The sequence below is a fragment of the Miscanthus floridulus genome, chromosome 11 (assembly GCF_019320115.1).
Source record: "Miscanthus floridulus cultivar M001 chromosome 11, ASM1932011v1, whole genome shotgun sequence".
Taxonomy (NCBI): domain Eukaryota; kingdom Viridiplantae; phylum Streptophyta; class Magnoliopsida; order Poales; family Poaceae; genus Miscanthus; species Miscanthus floridulus.
The window spans coordinates 23890730-23911554 of NC_089590.1; the positions used below are offsets into that span (position 1 = coordinate 23890730).

The following is a 20825-nucleotide window of genomic DNA, read 5'->3' on the forward strand; positions in this document are numbered from 1 at the left end:
CAATTGGCGGCGCATAGCATCACCGTCACCAACGAGGAGGCGGTCGCCAAGTACATGCGCGTCGTGCCGCCCAAGTACACGCAGATCCCACTCCACCCTCACAATTGAGGATGTGACTGGGCGGTTGAGGGCGGTGGACGATCGCGTGGAGGAGGCCACGACAGCGGCTGGCGACAATCTGCTGATGACCGAGGAGTGGACGGCCCGAATGTGGGAGAAGCGGTCCGAGGAAGGCTCCTCCAGCCGCGCTGGCGACGACAAGCGCCGCGGCAAGGCTCCGCTGAAGGACGGCGAGCCTCTCGGCAGGGACACCTGTCGGCTTTGTGGGAAGGCGGGCCATTGGGCCAAGAATTTCAAGAATCTGAAGGAGAAGAAGGCAGAGGCTCACCTCGCGCATGTGGACGACGATGAGCCTACTCTCCTGATGGCGACGTTCTACGCACTACACGACGTCGAGCCAGAGTCAGAGCCAGAGGCGAAGGAGGGGGTGGCGGCTGTGGAGCAGGGGAAGGCATCATAGGCCATCTACCTCGATGAGTCGCGCGCCCAAGTCCACCTCGGACGAGTGGGCAGTGGCCTGGAGCAGAGGTGGTACCTGGACTCGGGCGCCAGCAACCACATGGCCGGCTCTAGGGAGGCCTTCTTCGAGCTCGACGGCGGTGTGATGGGCTCGGTCAAGTTCGGTGATGGCTTGACGGTGGTGATTCGAGGCAGTGTCAAAGTGATCTTCCGATGCCAGAACGGGGAGCACCGTGCACTGACGGATGTCTATTGCATCCCTTAGCTGCACTCGAGCATCGTCAGCATTGGCTAGATGGACCAGATGGACGGATCGCGGTGGTGAGTTCACATCGGTGGAATTCGCCGCCTATTGCCGCGTCGTACTCGCCGCAACAAAATGGTGTTGTGGAGTGGTGGAACTAGACGATGGTGGGCATGGCTCGAAGCATGATGAAGGCATAGGGCATGCCGATAGAATTCTAGGGAGAGGCGATGAACACGGCGGTGTTTATCCTCAATTGCGCTCCTTCGAAGAGCTTGAAGGGCATGACGCTGTTCGAGGCTGGTTTCGGAGGAAGCCGGGCGTCTCCTTCCTCAGGACGTTTGGGTGCATCGGCCACGTCAAGAAGACCAAGCCAAACCTCACCAAGCTGGAAGATAGGAGCACACCGGTTGTGCTCCTGGGCTACGAGGAGGGCAGCAAGGCCTACCGGATGTTTGATCCGCGTGGAGGCAAGGTGGTGGACTCGCGGGATGTGGTGTTCGACGAAATGGCGGCCTGGGATCGGAAGGCTCCGGGCGCGGAGGAAGCCAGCGGCGTCGACGAGATGTTCGTCAATGAGCACATGGTCATCCATGGAGGAGGAGATGCAGAGTAGAGGAGCTAGCTGCGGACGCACCAAGTCCAGCAGCTGTGGCGGCACCATGTGAGCCGCCAAGTCTGGCAATGGCGGGCGCGGGCGAGCAGACTCCACCAGCATCCGCGCACACACCACCACTGTCCCCTGCTGCAGCATGACAGGGGACACCGCCAGCGACACCGGTCGAGTTTGCCTCTCCTCTGAGCAACATTGACGAGTATGTGGACGCCTTCCACGACGGCGAGGATGTGCGCTTCCGCACCATGGACAACCTCGTCGGTGACTCAGCTGCACTAGGTTTGGCGAGCTGGCTACTTGGTGATTAGGAGCTGCTCCTTGTCAGTGCAGAGGAGCCACCCACGTTTGCGCAGGCCGAGCGGGATGCCAATTGGAGGGTGGCAATGTTGGAAGACATGAAGGCGATCGAAGAAAATGAGACTTGGGAGCTCATCGATCCGCCTCCAGGCTGCCGTCCGATTGGGCTGAAATGGGTCTACGAGGTGAAGCGGGACGAGCACGGTGCCATCGTCAAGCACAAAGCGCATCTTGTCGCCCGCGGCTTCATCCAGCGTGAGGACATCGACTTCGAGGAAGTCTTTGCGCTGGTGGCACGCACGGAGTAGGTTCGCCTGTCGTTGGCTTTGGCAGCGACGAAGGACAGTTGTCGCGTTCACCACCTGGAGGTCAAATCGGCCTTCATCAACGGCGAGCTGGCGGAGATAGACAGTCTTCGTCAACCAAGCTCCGGGCTTCGCCATCGACGGAGCAGAGCACAAGCTGCTGCGGCTGCACAAGGCCCTGTACGGGCACCGCGGGCGTGGAACGCCAAGCTCGACGCTACATTGGGTTCGCACGCTATGCACCGGAGCATGGCTCTACACGTGGTGACGGGGAAGGAGGAGCTCGTTGTCGGCGTGTACGTGGACAACTTGATCGACACCGGACCGCGCGCGGAGGACATCAACGGCTTCAAGCGCGAAATGACGGCTTGTTTCCACATGAGCGATCTCGGCCAACTCTCCTACCTCGGCATTGAGTTGAAGTAGGGAGCGACTCCAATCTCCCTGGGCTAGCGCGCCTACGTGGAGAAGTTGCTGGAACGCGGTGGCATGGCTAATTGCAAGTTGTGCGCGACTCCGATGGAGGAGCGGCTGAAGCTGTCAAAAGATAGCACCGCGGTGAAGGTGGACGCGACGCGCTATTGGAGTATCGTTAGAGGGCTGTGGTACCTGACTCATACTCGACCGAACATTGCGTTCGCGGTCGGGGAGGATCATTGGGCTGTAGTGAAGCGGCTGCTGCACTACGTTAAGGGGACGGTGGATCAGGCGGTCATCTTCCCCAAGACTGGCTGCGGAGGTGGGCTACAACTCACGGTTTTCGGCGATGTAGACATAGCGGGCGACATTGATGGGCGGAAGAGCACCTCTGGCGTGCTCATCTTTCTTGGATCGGCCCCAATATCGTGGTAGTCGCTGAAGCATAAGGTGGTGGCGCTGTCTACGTGCGAGGCGGAGTACGTGGCGGCGGCCACAGTGGCGTGCCAGGCGTTCTGGCTGCATCGGCTGCTGGGTGAGCTGACTGGCGAGGAAGCTCGTCTGCCAGCTCTGATGGTGGACAACCAGCCCGCCATCGCCCTCTCCAAGAACCCTGTCGTCCACGGCCGGAGCAAGCACATCGACGTCAAGTTTCATTTCTTTATGGATTGCGTCGGTGAAGGACAGCTTGTCATCGAGTTCGTCGAGACCGGCCGATAGCTCGCTGACATCCTCACCAAGTCACTCGGGCGACTTCAGTTCTCGGAGCTGAAGAAGATGATTGGCATGGTTGAGGTCAAGGCATCGGGGTTAGCAGCAGGATTAGGGGAAGAATTATAAGACATAATCTGCTGCTGCCCTCCCTCTCTTTTCCTGACCAGCAGGAGTTGGCAAAGGTCAGCTCTTGCCGTCCTGTTTCCTGTTCAAGTATGGCAATAGGCCATCACTTGTACCAGGCTGTACCTTAGGTAGACATGGCTTAGCTCAGCCATCTTTAGTTGTTGGGGCTGATATCAGCCATGTCCTAGAGGACATTGTAGTAGGTGTACTAGTGTACATTGTATGGTACTAAGTAGTTGTATATACTCTACATCCAAGCAATGGAAAATTCAGTTCAGCTGAGCCACATTTCAGAGCAGCAGAGCTGCTGTTCGTGCTGTGTGTGTGTGCTGTGCTCATCCCCTTCTTCCAGCTCTAGCCGAGTGAGTTTGTGAGTGTGTTGGTGAGCTAGCTGCTCACCTGTGCAGGGAGATCGAGTACCAACAATGTGCAACCTTTTCAATTAGAGGTAAAAACTCTGTTTTAGTAGGCTTCCGCATGGAGAGAGGAAGGCCAAGATAAGTGCATGGGAATTCCTTCACCGGGCAAGACATAATTTCCGAAGTGAGTAGCAGGTCATTTTCCGAGCAGTGAATAGGAGAGGCTGAACTCTTTGCCAAATTTGTCCGGAGAGCAGAGACATGCCCAAAATAATTAGGCAAATTTTGCTGTGTGACACGGAGAAACATGGTATTGGCAAGTTCACACCACCAACGATGAAATTTGCTGAGTTCCATTATGAAATCGTGATTATTTGCCGTAAGACACCAAATTTTTTTTCTCGAATATGAAGGATGGCTTCTTATCTTTGTATTATAGAGAGAAAGAATAGGCCCCTTACAATCACCACCACCTTACTACGAGCCGAGCCATGAGGGGTTGAATTTTACATGAACAGGGCTTACTCTCAAGAAACACGGGAGAGATGAGACCTGTCCCACAAAGAGCGAGGAAACAAACGAAGACAGCCCCGTCTCCCTGACCTTGACCCTGTTAGTCGCTGAATTCTCACTCTTGGTAGTAGGAGAATTCTTACTCTCATCGAGAGAGGATAACACTAGAAGTTGGGGCAATTTTCTTGTCTATTTCTCACACAAGCTCACACAAATGCCATGCCAACCTGAGGGGTTGGGGTTACATATTTATAGGCTGCTAGCCAGCCAAGCATATGCCAAGATGCTAGTCTAAGATGCTAGTCTAAGATGCTAAGATGCTAGTCTAAGATGCTAAGGTATTGTCCTCTAAGATGTTGTCCTCTAATATGCTGTTCTAGATGCTAACAGCCACTGTCCTAGATGCTAACAGCCAACAGCCCCACAAAGACTAGATGCTGCCCTTGTGCAACAGCCTCCAACAGCCCCACAATAGACCAGCCAGACTTATCCATCATTCTCCCCGTAAGTCTTGTGCGTCGTCTTGTGGGAAAGTTGAACCATCCCGGTCCTCGAGTAGAGCTCAAGGAACTTGATTCTCCCAAGGGGCTTGGTGAGCAGGTCCGCAAGCTGGTCCTTGGTGTTGATGTAGCTTGCCTTGATGCTCCCGTCCTCCAAACAGCCTCGGATGAAGTGGTACCTCACCCGGATGTGCTTACTCCGTTCATGGAAAACGTGGTTCTTTGCCAGGGTCAGAGCGGACTTGCTGTCTATCCTGAGCTCCACCGCTCTAGTGTCTCTGCCGAGGAGATCACCAAGCAGTCGAGCGAGCCAGAGCGCCTGAGTCGAAGCGGTGGAGGTCGCTATGTACTCGGCCTCGCAGCTGGACAGGGCCACCACCTGCTGCTTGACCGACTGCCAGCTAACGAGGCACTTGCCGAGGAAGAAGAGGATCCCGCTCGTGCTCTTGCTGGTGTTGATGTCGCCGGCGTGGTCGCTGTCGCTGTACCCGACGAAGTGTGCCGCCCCAGGGCACCTCGGGTAGTAGAGGCCGTGGTCGAGAGTCCCCGCAACGTAGCGGATGATCCTCTTCACAGCCTGCTGGTGCTCCGTCGTCGGTCGCTGCATGAACCGACTAACGTAGCCGACGGAGAATGCCAAGTCCGGCCGTGTGTGGGCGAGGTAGCGAAGGCTCCCCACAAGGCGCCGGTACTGTGTAGCGTCCACCTCCGTCGTGCTGTCGCGGCTCAGCTTCAGCCTCTCCTCCATCGGAGTGAGAGCTGGGTTGCAGTCGGTGAGCCCAGCTAGCTCAACGACGCGCTTGGCGTAGGCGGTCTGTCGAAGCGTGATCCCGGAGTCATCCTGGTGCACCTCGATTCCCAGGTAGAAGGAGAGAGGCCCCAGGTCACTCATCTGGAAGGTGGCCTTCATCTCTTCCTTGAATGCCGCCACCTCCGCATCCTTGGTGCCGGTGATCACCAAGTCGTCGACGTAGACACCCACCAGCAGGGCATTACCTCCATTGCCCCGTCGGTAGATGGCCGCCTCGTGCGGGCTTTGCTCGAAGCCCATCCCCTTTAGCGTGGAATCCAGCTTGGCATTCCACGCCCTCGGTGCCTGCCGCAAGCCATAGAGGGCCTTGCGCAGGCGGAGCACCCTGCCCTCCTTGCCGGGGATCGCAAATCCCGGTGGCCGGTGCACGTAGACCTCCTTCAAGTCGCCGTTAAGAAACGCCGACTTGACATCCATGTGATGAACACGCCAGCCCTCCTGGGCAGCTAGCGCAAGGAGTCGCACGGACTCCATCCGTGCCACGGGAGCAAAGGCGTCGTCGAAGTCGACCCCCTCCTGCTGCACGAAACCTTGTGCCACCAAGCGAGCCTTGTGCTTGACGATGGCGCCGGCTTCATCCCTCTTCAACTTGTACACCCACTTTAGGGTGATCGCGCGGTGACCACGAGGAAGGTCAGCAAGCTCCCAGGTGCGGTTCTTCTCAACCGCATCCGTCTCCAACTGCATCGCGGCGCGCCATGCCGCGTGTCTCTCGGCCTCTGCAAACGACCGAGGCTCGCCGTCGTCACACGCAAGGTGCAACTGCGCCTCCAGGTCGTGAGGCATCGGTCCCGGCACCGGCTGGTCGCCGAGAAGGTTCTCCACCGTACGGTACCGCAATGGCTCGCCGTCGTGGTACGCGTCGACGCGCTCCTCGTCGTGAGAGAGCGGAGTAGCGAGCTCAACCGGGCCGTGCTCGACACGAGCTGGTGGTGGAGTAGACGTGCCCGGAGTGGTGCCTGTCGGTGCTGGAGTGCGTGGCGTTGCCGGCTGTGGTGGAGCCGGCGAAGAGCTCATCGCAGCCGAGGTCCTGGCTGGAGAACGTGGTGCTGTCGGAGTAGCAGGTGCCGGGGTCGGTGGAGGCTCGGAGACTGGGGTAGACGCGCTCGCCGAAGAAGAACTGCCTACTCCCCCAGCTCCCTCGAAGTGGACGTACTCGACAGTGAAGTCGTCGTACGTCGGAGCCGAGCCATCGTCCACTGCCTTGTCCCACGCCCATCCTCGCCCTTCGTCGAACACAACGTCGCGCGCCGTGCGCACACGCTGTGTCTTCGGGTCGAGGATGCGGTAGGCCTTCGAGCCCTCCGCATAGCCGATGAACACTCCCGGAGTGCTCCTGTCGTCGAGCTTGCTGATGTGGCCAAGCTCCTTGGCGAATGCGAGGCAGCCGAAGACCCGCAAGTGGGAGACCGCCGGCTTGCGCCCATGCCAAGCCTCGTACGGCGTCCTGCCGTCGAGCGCCTTGGTAGGCGAGCGGTTGAGGATGTAGACGGCCGTCACCACCGCCTCTCCCCAGAAGATAGCCGGCATCCCCCTCTGCTTGAGGAGGGCCCGAGCCATCCCCACAATCGTCTGGTTGCGCCGCTCGACGACGCCGTTCTGCTGCGGGCTGTACGGCGCGGAGTAGTGGCGTTGAATGCCCACGTCAGCGCAGTACGACGCGAATTCAGCCGCCGTGAATTCGCCGCCGTTGTCGGTGCGCAGCACGCGCAGCTTGCGGCCGCACTCTGCCTCTGCAGCAGCCTGCGCGCGCCTGATGGCGTCCGCAGCCCCTCTCTTGCCGCCGAGGACCATCACCCACATGTAGCGGGAGAGGTCGTCGACGAGCAGCAGGAAGTAGCGTCGTCCTCCCGGTGTGGCCGGTGTCACCGGGCCACACAAGTCCCCGTGCACAAGCTCGAGCCTCTCCTTGGCTCGAAAGCTCGCCCGCTGGGGAAAGGGGAGTCGCCTCTGCTTCGTCAACACGCAGACGTCGCAGAGCTGCTCCACATGGTCGAGGCACGGCAGGCCTCGCACCATCTCCGTGGCACTGAGCCGCTTCAGGGCCTCAAAGTGAAGGTGCCCGAAACGCTCGTGCCACTGCCACGCCTCGTCGTCCCGACGAGCAGCGAGACAGAGGGGTTGTGCCACCTGCACGTTAAGGACGTAGAGTCGATTTGTACTTCTGGATACCTTGGCAAGAAGGCGATGACGACGATCCAAAATCCTCATGACTCCGTCCTCAACCACCACGCGCGAACCGTTCTCATCCAGCTGTCCCAAGCTGATGATGTAGTAGACTCCGGTGAGCAGCCTGTGCTCACCAGACACGGTGGTGAAGATGACGGAGCCGACGCCCTTGATCTCCACGTCGGAGGCATCCCCAAACTTGACGGAGCCTCGGACGCTAGAGTCAAGCTTGGTGAAGAACTCCCGTCGACCGGTCATGTGATGGGTGGCGCCGGTGTCGAGGCACCACCCGTCAGTCTTGTCGTTGTCGGAGCTGTCGCCGAGGAGGGCGTGTGCTTTTGGCTCGTCGAGGTGGAGGAGAGCCGCTGCGGCCGGTGCCGCTGGAGGTAGCTCGATGCTGGCATGTGCCATGAACAGAGCCGGCTCCTCCGCCTGTGCGACGTGGGCCTGGCCGCGTCGTGGCTGTCGACAGTCCTTGGCCCAATGGCCAAGCTGGCCGCAGTTGCGGCAGGTGTCGTCTCGTGCCGGCTTGTGCCTGCCGGCGGCGCCGCCCTGGGCGCCTCCGCGGGCATCACCCTCGACACGTCCTCGCGCCCCGGCCTGGGCGTCTCTGCGCGCCTTGCATGGCTTGCCACGCTTGCGGCCGCCTGTCGCGGAAGAAGGCTCCCCCTTCCTCCGGTCACCCTGGCTGGCAAGCCACTGCTCCCGAGTGAGAAGGAGCTTCCTGCCAGTGGTGATGGGCCCCGAGAGGGACTGTGGCTCATCACTGTCGACGACCTTGAGACGACCTATCGCCTCCTCGATCGACATCGTGGAGAGATCCAGCAGCGACTCGATCGAGCGAGCCATCTGCTTGTACTTCTCGGGGACGCAGCGGAAGAGCTTTTCGACAGCTCTCTCCTCGCCGTAGGTGTCGGGGTCGCCGAACTGCACCATCTTCTGCAACAGAGTGTTGAGACGGAGAGCAAAGTCATCAACGTCCTCACCTGGCTTGAAGGCCAGGTTCTCCCACTCCTTGCGAAGTGCCTGCAGTGTGGACTTGCGGGCGCGGTCGCTGCCGATGCGTGCCGCAGCGATGGCGTCCCAAGCCTCCTTGGCAGTCTGCTTGCTGGTAAGCGAGAACTGCATCTTGGGCGGGACTGCAGCGATGAGAGCATCCAGCGCCCGTCGATCTAGGTCGTAGTCGACGTCGCCGTACCGGACTGCCTCCCACATGTGCCGCACCTGGAGCTTTACCCTCATCACCGCAGCCCACTCGACGTAGTTGGTCTTGGTGAGGGTGGGCCACCCACCGCCGGGACCGACGTCCCTGACAACAGCCTGGAGCCCCTGGTAACCACGGTACCGATCCGGGGAGAGAGAGCCACGCTGCCTGTGAAAGCCGCGCTCTCCATCGACCCGTCCGCCACCGTTGCCGTGGGCGCCTCCTCCAGGATTGTCGCCGCCGTGCGCGCCTCCTCCAGGAACGTCGCCGCCGTGTGCGCCTCCTCCAGGAAAGCCGCCGGCGCGTCTGCGCCTGTCTGGGCTGCCGCCGCTCTCGTGCGCGTGCGCGGCTGCCCCAGGGGCGCCACCGCCGTGCGCGCCTCCTCCAGGAGCGCCGCCAGCGCGTCCGCGCCTGTCTGGGCTGCCGCCACGCTTGTGGGCGTGCGCGGCTGCCCACTGCGCCGCCCGCGCTCGCGCTGCCTCCCTCTCTAGCAGCTCGAGGTCCGCGTCGGCGGTGTCGTCAGCGGAAATGGAGCTGCCGATGCTGCCGCGCAGAGCCTCGAACTCCGCTGCCGCCGCACGCGCTGCATTCGCCGCCGCCGCCGCTTTCGCCTCCGCTCTGGCCGCTGCCAGCTCCGCCGCTGCCAACCTCGACGCCCTTGCCGCCGCCGTAGTGGTCTCTGCCGCCGCTCGTTCGCATTCCTCTACTGCGGCAAGTTCGGCCTCCTGCCGACGCCGCGTGCTCGAGGCGACCGAGCGCTGAGACTGCCCTGCGGACATGACGCGCTACCGGGGGGCTGCTGCGTGGGGAGAGGGCTGTTTCAGACGAGCTGGGAGAGGAGTGAACAGGAGCGGCCGGAGCTGCTGCTACTCTCAGCTGGGGCTGTTGCGAGGCTGGGCAAGGGGATGAGCAGGAGATGCTCAGGCTACAGGATACTACGGCTCTGATACCACTTGTTAGTCGCTGAATTCTCACTCTTGGTAGTAGGAGAATTCTTACTCTCATCGAGAGAGGATGACACTAGGAGTTGGGGCAATTTTCTTGTCTATTTCTCACACAAGCTCACACAAATGCCATGCCAACCTGAGGGGTTGGGGTTACATATTTATAGGCTGCTAGCCAGCCAAGCATATACCAAGATGCTAGTCTAAGATGCTAAGGTGCTGTCCTCTAAGATGCTGTCCTAGATGCTAACAGCCACTGTCTTAGATGCTAACAGCCAACAGCCCCATAAAGACTAGATGCTGTCCTTGTGCAACAGCCTCCAATAGCCCCACAATGGACCAGCCAGACTTATCCATCAGACCCAACGCGCTCAGACTTTGAGCTCCAGCAAGACACCAGAGGTGTTGCTCTTCTCTGAACATCCGGAGAAGGTCGTTGATGCTCAGCTGCGTGCCATCAAAAACACATGCATTACCATGTCTCCAGATTACCTAGGCGCCCAAAATGATAGTCAAGTTCAACCCTTTTTTTATCTTTCTGAACCTTTTTCACTGCTTTTCTCCACCAATCTGCAAAAGACAATTCATGATGTCCTGGAACCCGATCTTGTAAGCCCAAAGGTGCAAGAATCCGGAACCAGAAATCCCGGGAGAACACACATGTGGTGAGCAGATGTTGAATGTCTTCTTCCTCCTGGTCACATAGTGGACACTTGGGGATGCGGAAGGCCTCGCCACTCAAGTCTGTCCACTGTCCAGCACCGGTTCCGGATGGTGAGCCAAAGAAAAACTTTGCATTTTGATGGAGCCTAGGATTTCCATAGCCGACGTCAATGCTCAAAAGGGATTGCTCCATTGAAGAAAGCACGATAAGCAGATTTTGAGAAATTACCCGAGCCATCCAGTCTGCATATATGCACATCTTCATCCTGGGAAAGATGTATATCCAGTAACATCCAACAATTGAAAATACTCAAAAAGCCCTATTAGTGATAGTCCTCCTCGGATATCCGTAGGCCAGGATTGGTCATGCAGGGCCTGTGCTACTGTGCGTTGCTTACGGGTTTTTGAAAACACCAATTTTGAGTTTTCATCAATGGTAACAACAACAACAACAACATAGCCTTTCAGTCCCAAGCAAGTTGGGGTAGGCTAGAGTTAAAACTCACCAAGAGCCTCAAGTCACGGTTCAGGCACTTCAATAGCTGCTTTCCAAGTAGTCCTATTCAAACATAGATCTCTAGGTATATCTCAAGCTTTTAAATCTCTTTTTATTACCTCCCCTCATGTCAATTTCGGTCTTTCTCTACCTCTCCTCATATTATTAGCTTGGCTTAGGACTCCATAATGCACTGGTGCCTCTGAAGATCTCCTTTGGACATGGCCAAACCATCTCAACCGATGTTGGACAAGCTTTTCTTTAATTGGTGCTACCTCTAGACGATCACGTATATCATCGTTCCAAACTTGGTCCATTCTTGTGTGATCGCAAATCCATCGCAACATACGCATTTCTGCAACACTCAGTTGTTGAACATGTCGAATCTTTATAGGCCAACATTCTGCTCTATACAACATAGCCAGTCTAATCGCTGTTCTATAGAACTTGCCTTTTAGCTTTTGTGGTACTCTATCGTCACAGAGAATGCTAGAAGCTTGTCGTCACTTGATACACCCTGTTTTGATTCTATGGCTAACGTCCGCATCAATCTCCATCCCTCTATAGCATCGATCCCAGATAGTGAAAGGAATCCTTCTTAGGCACTACTTGACCTTCCAAACTCACATCTCCCTCCTTCTGTACAACTCCGCCAAGTCGCATCTCATGTATTCGGTTTTAGTTCAGCTCAATCTAAAACCTTTAGACTCAAGGGTCTGCCGTCATAACTCTAGTTTCCTATTTACTCCCGCCTAGCTTTCGTCCACTAACACTACATCATCAGCGAACAACATACAACAACAATAACAACAACAACAAAGCCTTTAAGTCCCAAGTAAGTTCAGCGAACAACATACACTAAGGGATATCCCCTTGTATGTTCCTGGTAACTTCATCCATTAAAGGCAAAGAGATATGGGCTTAAGGCTGACCCTTGATGAAGTCCAATTTTAATCGGGAAATAATCTGTTTTACCATCATTTGTTCGAAAACTAGTCACAACATTGTTGTACATGTCCTTGATGAGGGTCACGTACTTTGATGTGACTTTATGTTTGTCCAAAGACCACCACATAACATTTCATGGTATCTTGTCATAAGCCTTCTCCAAGTCAATAAAAACCAAGTGGAGGTCCTTCTTTTGCTCTCTAAACCGCTCTATAACCTGTCTTATTAAGAAGATTGCTTCTGTGGTTGACCTTCCGGGCATGAAACCAAATTGGTTTGTTGATATCTGCGTCGTTCCTCGCAGGCGGTGATCAATGACTCTCCCATAACTTCATAGTGTGGCTCATCAACTTAATTCCCCGATAATTAGTACAACTTTGGATATCTTGCTTGTTCTTGTAGATTTGTACCAATATGCTTTTTCACTCCTCAGGCATCTTGTTCGATCGAAAGATATTGTTGAACATCTTGCTTAGCCATACTATAGCTATATCCCCGCGACATCTCCACACCTCGATTGGGATACCATCAAGGCCCATCACTTTGCCCCCTTTCATCCTTTTCAAGGCATCTCTGATCTCTGATTCTTGAATTCTTTGCACAAAGCGCTTGTTAGTGTCATCAAACGAGTCGTCCAGCTGAACGGTGGTGTTCTCGTTCTCACCATTGAACAATTTATCAAAATACTCTTGCCATTTATATCTGATCTCATCCTCCTTCACCAAGAGCTGCTTCCTCTCATCCTTTATGCACTTGACTTGGTTGAAGTCCCTTGTCTTCCTATCGCGAGCCCTAGCTATCCTATAAATGTCCTTCTCTCCTTACTTCGTACTCAAACGTTGGTAAAGGTCCTCATAGGCCTGCCCCTCTTCCTCACTCACCGCTCATTTTGCAGTCTTCTTTGTCACCTTGTACTTCTCTATGTTGTTTGTACACCTGTCATGATACAAGCACTTATAGCACTCTTTTTCCTTAATAGCCTTTTGCATATCTTCATTCCACCACCAAGTGTCTTTCGATTCGCATCCGCTCCCTTTGGTCACTCCAAGCACCTCTGAAGCAACCTTTCGAACACATGTTGCCATCTTCTCCCACATGTTGTTTGCATCGCCTTCATCATTCCAAGGGCCCTCTTTAATGACCTTTTCCTTAAAGACCTTTGATGCCTCCCCTTCTAATTTCCACCACTTCGTTCTAATAACCCTAGCTTGTTTGTTCCTACGAGCTTGCACCAGAAAGCAGAAGTCAGCCACCATCAGCTTGTGTTGAGCGACCACACATTCTCCATGTATCACCTTACAGTCCACGCATGTTCGTTTATCCCTCCTTGTAAGGACAAAGTCGATTTGACTAGAGTACTGGCTACTACTAAAGGTCACTAAATGGGACTGTCTCTTACGGAAGAAAGTGTTAGCTATCATCAGATTATAAGTTATGGCGAAGCCTAAGACTTTCTCTCCCTCCTGGTTCCTACTACTATATCTGAAACCCTCATGAACCGCCTCGAAACCTGCACTTGATGTACCGACATGGCCATTAAGATCATCTCCTATAAAGAGCTTCTCGCTACTAGGGACAGCACTAACCAAGCGATCTAAGTCTTCCCAGAAAAGCCGCTTAACACTCTCATCATGGCCTACTTGGGGGCATACGCACTAATTACGTTTAAGACCATATCACTAATGACAAGTTTAACTAAGATGATCCTATCCCCTTGCCTTCTCACCTCCACCACACCATCCTTGAGGCTCTTATCAATCAAAACTCTTACTTCATTTTTCATTTTTATTTGAAGTTGTCCCTGTGTACCAGAGCTTGAAGCCGGTATTGTCCACCTCCTTCGCCTTCTGCCCCTTCCATTTAGTCTCTTGGACGCATAAGATATTTATACGTCTCCTAACCGCTGTGTCCACTAACTCTCTTAACTTACCTGTAAGGGACCCTACATTCCAGCTACCTAAACGGATCCTAGTTGGCTCGACTAGCTTCCTTACCCTTCGCACACACCGAGGTAGGTGTGAAGACCCTTGCTCATTTTGCACCACACCCGGGCGCTGATGTGGCGCGCCACTAAGGATGCGACGACCCGATCCTTGCTCACTTGACACCGTGTCTAGATCGCGTCACGGGGGTGACGACTCGGCCCTTGCTCATTTAACACTATACCCGGGTTCCAACATGACGCGTCGCTAAGAGGGTTACGCCCCAACGGGATTCTTTTGGGTAGTTTTCATCAATGATAAAAACGCTTTAAAAAGATGTGATATTATCATTCAACCATGGTTGTTTTTTTATAATGGGACTTGTTGCCACATATGAAAGGAACTCTATTATTACTGTATTGTCACTTCAATGTGTCTCTTGCTAAATTAGTTTAAATCTTAAACCATCAACCTTTACTCCTGGTGTCCACTGAAAAAGCTGTTTGGTATAGCTTTATATTTAAATCCAGCGGATTTATTTTGATGCGATTATATTCCATCTTTAAAACATGGATAGTTGTTTGTACAAAGAAAGATGCTCTGCTTGAAGTGTTTTGCAGCTAATGCGCTTACAATAGTTGGCTGACATTTTTACTATTGATCTTGAAGGGTTATGTGGCCATCAGTTTCATACTGAAAATACCACAAAAAAATGCATTGTAGAAATTAAGACAGTTGTATCAAAATTTAATCTTAACTTGCAACTGTGACTTACTGACTTGGTAAAAATGGGGATCTGGTTTAAAATTTCTGTAATTCTCATTTCCAGAGTGACAAATTTACAAATCAATGCGTTTTATTGTTTACCTTGATTTTTTTTGTCAAAAGTTTGGTAGGGCAGATAGCAGGACCATTGGTTTTACTACGTGGCTCAGCAGCAAATGTAGACATTAGAATTTGGCAGTGGTTGATGTGTTGAGTGTGCACAGTTAGCAGGCACTAGCACACAGGTAGATCCTGGTAGCTCCAGAACATGGCAGTTTCATGTGAACACATGGCTTGGAAGCAGCTGTGTTTGGAAAACAAAAGTATGTGGAAGCAGTGGTGCCTACGCCGGTGTCCCATGGGCCTCCCTGGCTTGGTTGTAGCAGAGAAAACAGGATGGCATGGTGGTTGCTACACAACAGCGGTAGCTGGTTGCTGGTGCAATGATATTGGTGGCCACAGATGGTTGTGTACGTATTGTTGAGTTCATGCACATAGGAGTTGGGAGGTTAAGGAAAGGAAGGGAATGGCAGGAGTGCACCGGAATATACTCATTCTACCTCAGTAGAGTATTTTGAAATCAATTGTCAGTCTTCATTTGCATTCTTCAATGTTATTTTCGGTGGAGGATCGCCAGTAAAAATTTCCAGTTAACATTCCTCTGTTTGGTGGTGAGCATCAATAAGTTGTGCTAGAATTTTTTTTCCCTCCTAAGTCCTAACAGATCAACTGGAGTTTACTAGCTTAGCAGAGCTGCTGCTACAGCACCTCCATTAGACAAATATTCTGTATTTCCTCTACCTTGCATGCTTGCATAAGAAACATTAATGATGGCTTTTGAGGTTAAGCGTATAATGTCATGAAGTGAATTTTTTGAACTGCATATTCTGATTTGGATTTTCCGTCATTACGTTGATTGGACTTCTCTGCTTAATTTGTAGATGAAGCTATGAGTTATGCAAGTTCGCTGAATTATTGTGATTTTTCAGGGTTTTGTGCTGCAGCATCAAGTTATACTCTTCTGCCTTGGAGAAACTTTCACAGAGCAACCTCCTATTTACCCTCCTGTTGATTTGCCTGTAAATACTAGGGCAAATGCTGCAGATTTTGGTGGTTCAGTGCCTAAACCTGGGCTTGAGGTCAACTTAGGTCTGTGTTTACCTATAAGTCTTTATGCTAGCATTATGAGAAATGCAAAGCTATCTTAGTTCCTCTAGATTTGTTAAAGCATAATTATCTGGTACGTTCTTGCAGTCGACGCTGTTCCTTGTCGAATAGCCTTTGAGAGGGGCAAAGAACGCCACTTCTGCTTTTTGGCCATATCTCACAGAACTTCTGGTTGGATTCTTCTTCTAGAACAATTACCTCTAAAGCAAGAACGAGGAATTGTCCGTGTCATGGCTCCTTTGGCAGGATCTGATGTATGTGTCATGATGCCATGGAAAATCTGTTTCATTGCTCATTTTGCTTTGTTGTCGTCATTATATGGAGTCAACCATATTCTATGAATTGTTGTGCACCAAAACAAACTTATTTGTCACAGGCGTATCTCATTGGGATATCCTTGGTTTTGCTTTCTTTCAGCCAAGAATAGATACAAAGCATGAGAAGTGGTTACATCTACGCATTCGACCTTCTTCAGTGCCTTTTTTGGACACTGAAAAACATAAAGCGAAGATAAAGTATCTTGTTGATGGGAGATGGACCCTTGCTTTTAGTGACGAGCAGTCCTGTAAGGTTGCAGAGAGTATGGTTATCGAAGAGATGAAACTCCAACGAGATGCTGTTGGAGAACAATTGAAGCCATTGGTTAAATTTGACATGCCTGAGGATGGATTGCAGCATCCCCAGCCTTCACATGAAACCCCTTCTGATGATGGATCATGACTAAGTTTTCATCAAGTGCAGTGTTGAGCTTCTCAATTACGGAGACATGGCAACAGATCGCCACAAAAATGCAGCATTGAACATCTCAACCATGGCTGCAGGAAAACCCACCATGGTAAGCCATCGAAAATTCTGTACATTATATTGGAAGATTAGAGGTGTCTCCTTGTTAACACACAACTGTAGAGTTCTGGGCCATCTTGAGTTGAACTAGCTGGATAGGATTCTTTGTACAATAGTTTGTCTCTCTCCTTGCCGCTTGTAACCTTATATATACAAATCAAAACCCATTCTTTGATAAGTTTCAGGGCATAGTTGTGTTGTGTACACTAAATGTTTAAAGAAATTTGCAGTTAGTCATACCTGTTGTCAAAACAAGCCCTGCCTGTGGTAATAAAATGTCAGATCGATAATTTTTTGGTTCCTCTTTTTTTTTTTCTTTGAATAACTATTGCCAATAACACCAAGGGCTTTCGGTTATATATATCAGACATCAAGGTTCATGTAATTCCCTTGTACAGTTTGTTGGCTGTTCTTATTTATTGAATTTTACTGTTGAGGTGGAACACCTAGTTGGGGATATTTTATGTGTGGAACATGTTGCATGCTGGTGTAATGGCGTTATGAGTTGACTGATCAGAGAATTGATGTCCAGAGTTCTGCATCCGTGTAGGGTTGATGAGTATTCTGTAAATTTCCTACAAAGGTAGGGAACCAGATAACTTGCGATCAAGCTATGATGGCGTTTGGTTTCCTGCCCGGTAACGTCAACAGAAATGGAAACAGATGACAGGGGTTAGTTTCAGGGACCAATGATTCCCAGATTTTTTTTTTTGATTTACCGATATATACTGGCAGCCCCAAATATTCTTTCGTTGCTTGCTAGCTGTGAAACACCCAATTCTGTGAGCACCTGTCTCTGGACATGCGTCTCTGTATTAGGACTGAACATAATTGTTGTCTTGTCCTTATTTATCTTGTGGCCTGAGGCATCTTCATAGAGCTATAGAATATTTTGTATTGTGCGAGCTCCTGATGCAGTAGCCTTCAGAAGTACTAGTGTATCATCAGCAAAGAAAAGATGGCTGACCCGTTCAGCGCCTCGAAATAATTGAATTCCTTCCAATTGCCCCTTCTCTGCTCTCTTAAAAAGAGCCGATAGGCCTTCAGCACATATAATAAACAGATATGGAGGAAGAGGGTCGCCTTGACGAAGACCTGCCTTATGTTTTCAGAATAATCACCATTAACCTTCACTCTGTAGGTGACTATAGACACATACTTCATAATCAAATCAACCCATTGTGTGGCAAATCCCATCTTAGTCATGATTTTCTCTAGGAATATCCACTCAACCCGATCGTATGCTTTACTCATATCCGGTTTAATGGCAACCAGCCCCTCTTTGCCTTTTCTTCTATTCCTTAAGTGGTGTGTCAACTCATATACCAATAGCACATTGTCAGTAAACGCCCTGGGATAAAAGCACTCCAGGAAGGAGAAATGATCTCTGGAAGAATTTTTTAAGGAGATTATCAAGGACCTTGGATACCAATTTGTATAGCACATTACATAAGCTAATAGGCTGGAGATCTTTAACTTTATCAGGATTTTGAACTTTTGGAATAAAAACTGTGAAGGTATCATTCCATGTTTCTGGCATAGGATTACCATTCAAAACAGCCAACACCTCCTCCACTTTATCCCCCATCAACCCCCATAAGCGTTTGAGCAAAAAATGGAGGGTATACCATCTGGACCTAGGGCTTTCAGATCTCCAATACTATTCAGACCCTCCTCAACCTCATCGCCTGTGAAGGATTTAAGTAAGGTTTCATTCGTAGAAGAAGAGACCCGACTCTCAACCACTTGAAGTACCTCTTCCATTCTTTCGTCTACATGAGATGAAAAAAGAGACTCACCTTTTGGCCCTGTTCGGCTGGCAGAATTCTGGCTGAAAACACTGTTTTGTCTGAATTGTTGTGAAAGAAAAACACTGTTCCGGCTAAAAAAAAGAAGCCGAACAAGTCGAATATGGGGTAAGCCGAACGGAGCCAAAAGGTGAGTCTCTTCGCTGCCACCACATCGCTTCCTTTCCCCTTGAACGCCCTAATATAATTTCTTCTTTTACGCTCTGAGGCACATGTATGAAAAAAAACATCGTGTTTCTATCGCCTTTAGTCAGCCACAACGAGTGTGCTCTTTGCTTGCAGTAAATGTGCAATTGTTCCTGCAATCTGTCCAGTTTGAATCTAGCACATGCTCCATGTTCACATTTTCCTGGGACAATGTTGCTCTTCAACAGATCTCCAGCTCCTTCTTTAGTCTACTAATTCTCTTTTCCAGCACCCCAGGAACATTCCTGTCCCACTCTTTAAGATCACCTAGGATATTCCTTTGAATATCCACCAAGGTTACAGCTCCCGCATCAATAGCCTCAGTCCAAGCTTTCTCCACGCGACATATGCAATCCTCCTCTAACCATTTTGCTTCAGACTTGGGCGCATGCTTACGACCAACCTGATTTGGCTCCCTCTCTCTGCATTCAACAATTATTGGTCTATGGTCTGAATGTCGGGATCCCCATTTACCACTCTCACAGGAGGGAACAGGCTCCGCCACTCCCTATTTGCCACATCAAGATCTAGGCCCCATTCGCTAGTCTGAAACTTGACTGAAACTGACTGAAAAACACTGTTCGGCTGAATTGTTGTGAGAGAAAAACACTGTTCCGGCTGAAAAAAGAAGCCGAACAAATAATTTTTAAGACAAGCGAACGGGGCTCTAGTCTTTCTTTGATATAACTTTTTGCACAATGAAGATGATTTCTCCAAGTAAACAGGTTACCCACAAAGCCTAAGTCCTGCAACCTACAACCTTCCTTCTCATATCCAAACAGGATTTCATTAAAATCCCCTAGGCATAACCATGGATTTGCGTACTGATTGTTTAGAATTCTAAGCAAACGCCATGTCCTTCCTTTTTCTTATGTTTTTTGTTCTCCATACACCCCTGTCATACTCCATCCTCTTCCTGTACAAGAGCATCAATATGATATTTTGAAAGACTCGTAACAGCAACCTCCATACCCCTCCTCCAAAATAAAGCTAAACCACCGCTGCACCCTTTGCATTCCCACACCACAAGATTACGCATATTCAAAATCCACTGGAAACGATCTATCCTCTTTCTTTCTATTTTTGTTTCATGAAGAAAGAAGAAAGAGGATTATTGTTGGTGTTTTGAGAATAAACCAGTAAATTTATCGCCGCACTGCTCAAGGGATTCATTCAATGGCTAGCACTCAGAACACAAAGGATTTATACTGGTTCGGGACAAAGCCCTATGTCCAGTGCCGGAGACCTGTGAGTACGTGTTCCTCAATGCCAAAGTACTCCAAAAGGCTTACAACAGAGGGTATGCAATCTACAGTCCTACTGGTAGGAAGAGTTCGAGGAAGGGGAAATCGATCGTCTGGAGTCCGATCGTTTGGAAGAAGGCCTGGCTCCCCTTATGTAGTTGCGGGGGCCAGGTTACATGCAGAGCAGGGTTCTCCTAGCCCGAGTGCCTAGGAGCCCGAGGGATGGAGAAGCTAGTGTGCTTGTTAAGCAGTCCGTCTGGTCTTGTCGTCGCGTCGAGGTATGGTCGCCTTGAGTTTGCTCCTTACACCAAAGGCATGGCGTACGAGCGGTACTGTTCCAGCCATGGCGGCGCAATGGGAGTGGTGATCGCTCACCAATTCCCCTGTCCGGTATGGCTTGCTTGCTGTTGCCGTGGTCTTCGTCCTTGCGCTCCGCTTCTTTGGGGAGAAGTCGTGATATCACTGTACGGGAGAAATGGTTGTCCCGTCGTGGGCTGCCTGCTCCCGGGTGAAAGCCCTAATTTGGTTTTGGATAATTGATGAAACCTATTTGGACTAACCCTATTCTCTTAGCGTGAAGTTGAGATAGGTTGGTCCAATCCAAGTGATGGAGCTAGGTGGCACTCAAGGATGGAGATGGCCACATGAAATGTTGATCAAATGCTCCAACTTGAAAAAGAAGAAAGAGAAAAATAAAACCCTATGGAAATCAAGGCAAAGGTATAAATATGAATTTTGTTTTGTCGGTCAAAAGACTATAAAGAGTGTGACTGGGTTTCGAATAGATGGTCGTACTATTAAGAGGGGAGCTCTATTAGACAATTAGGTCATCTAGTGCCACTAGGTGTTGGAATACATTGTATTGCATACAGGTCTAGTGCACGTTGGAGACCAAGCGAAAAATATATATGGAAAATATTTTTGGAAATGCTAACTTGCCTCAAACATGTTTTGAGAAAACATCTTGAGAGTTAGTATCGCTTGCAGAGACAAGTTTGGGTTGTTCATGGGTCGAAAAACAACCAAACTTGCAGCGACACTGTTT

The 20825-nt window shown here is 51.2% G+C and overlaps 1 protein-coding gene and 1 pseudogene across 6 annotated transcripts in view; one reads left to right on the top strand and one right to left on the bottom strand.

Annotated features, from left to right (window-relative positions):
* LOC136494637 (protein TRANSPARENT TESTA 9-like) overlaps nucleotides 1-17423 on the top strand; it is a 38826-nt gene extending 21403 nt beyond the window's left edge. For 4 of the 6 annotated variants that reach the window (XM_066490809.1, XM_066490807.1, XM_066490808.1 and 1 more), the window contains 3 exons: nucleotides 15522-15681; nucleotides 15787-15953; nucleotides 16117-16832. In XM_066490809.1, coding sequence (XP_066346906.1) covers nucleotides 15522-15681; nucleotides 15787-15953; nucleotides 16117-16419 — 630 coding nt within the window. In that variant the 3' untranslated portion in view covers nucleotides 16420-16832. Of the gene's footprint in view, nucleotides 1-15521; nucleotides 15682-15786; nucleotides 15954-16116; nucleotides 16833-17092 lie in introns of those variants that run through there. The other 2 variants (XR_010768644.1, XM_066490811.1) reach the window with 2 other exon arrangements.
* A 458-nt stretch (nucleotides 17424-17881) lies between these two features.
* LOC136491715 (uncharacterized) lies at nucleotides 17882-19575 on the bottom strand (annotated as a pseudogene).
* Between the last annotated feature and the right edge of the window lie 1250 nt (nucleotides 19576-20825).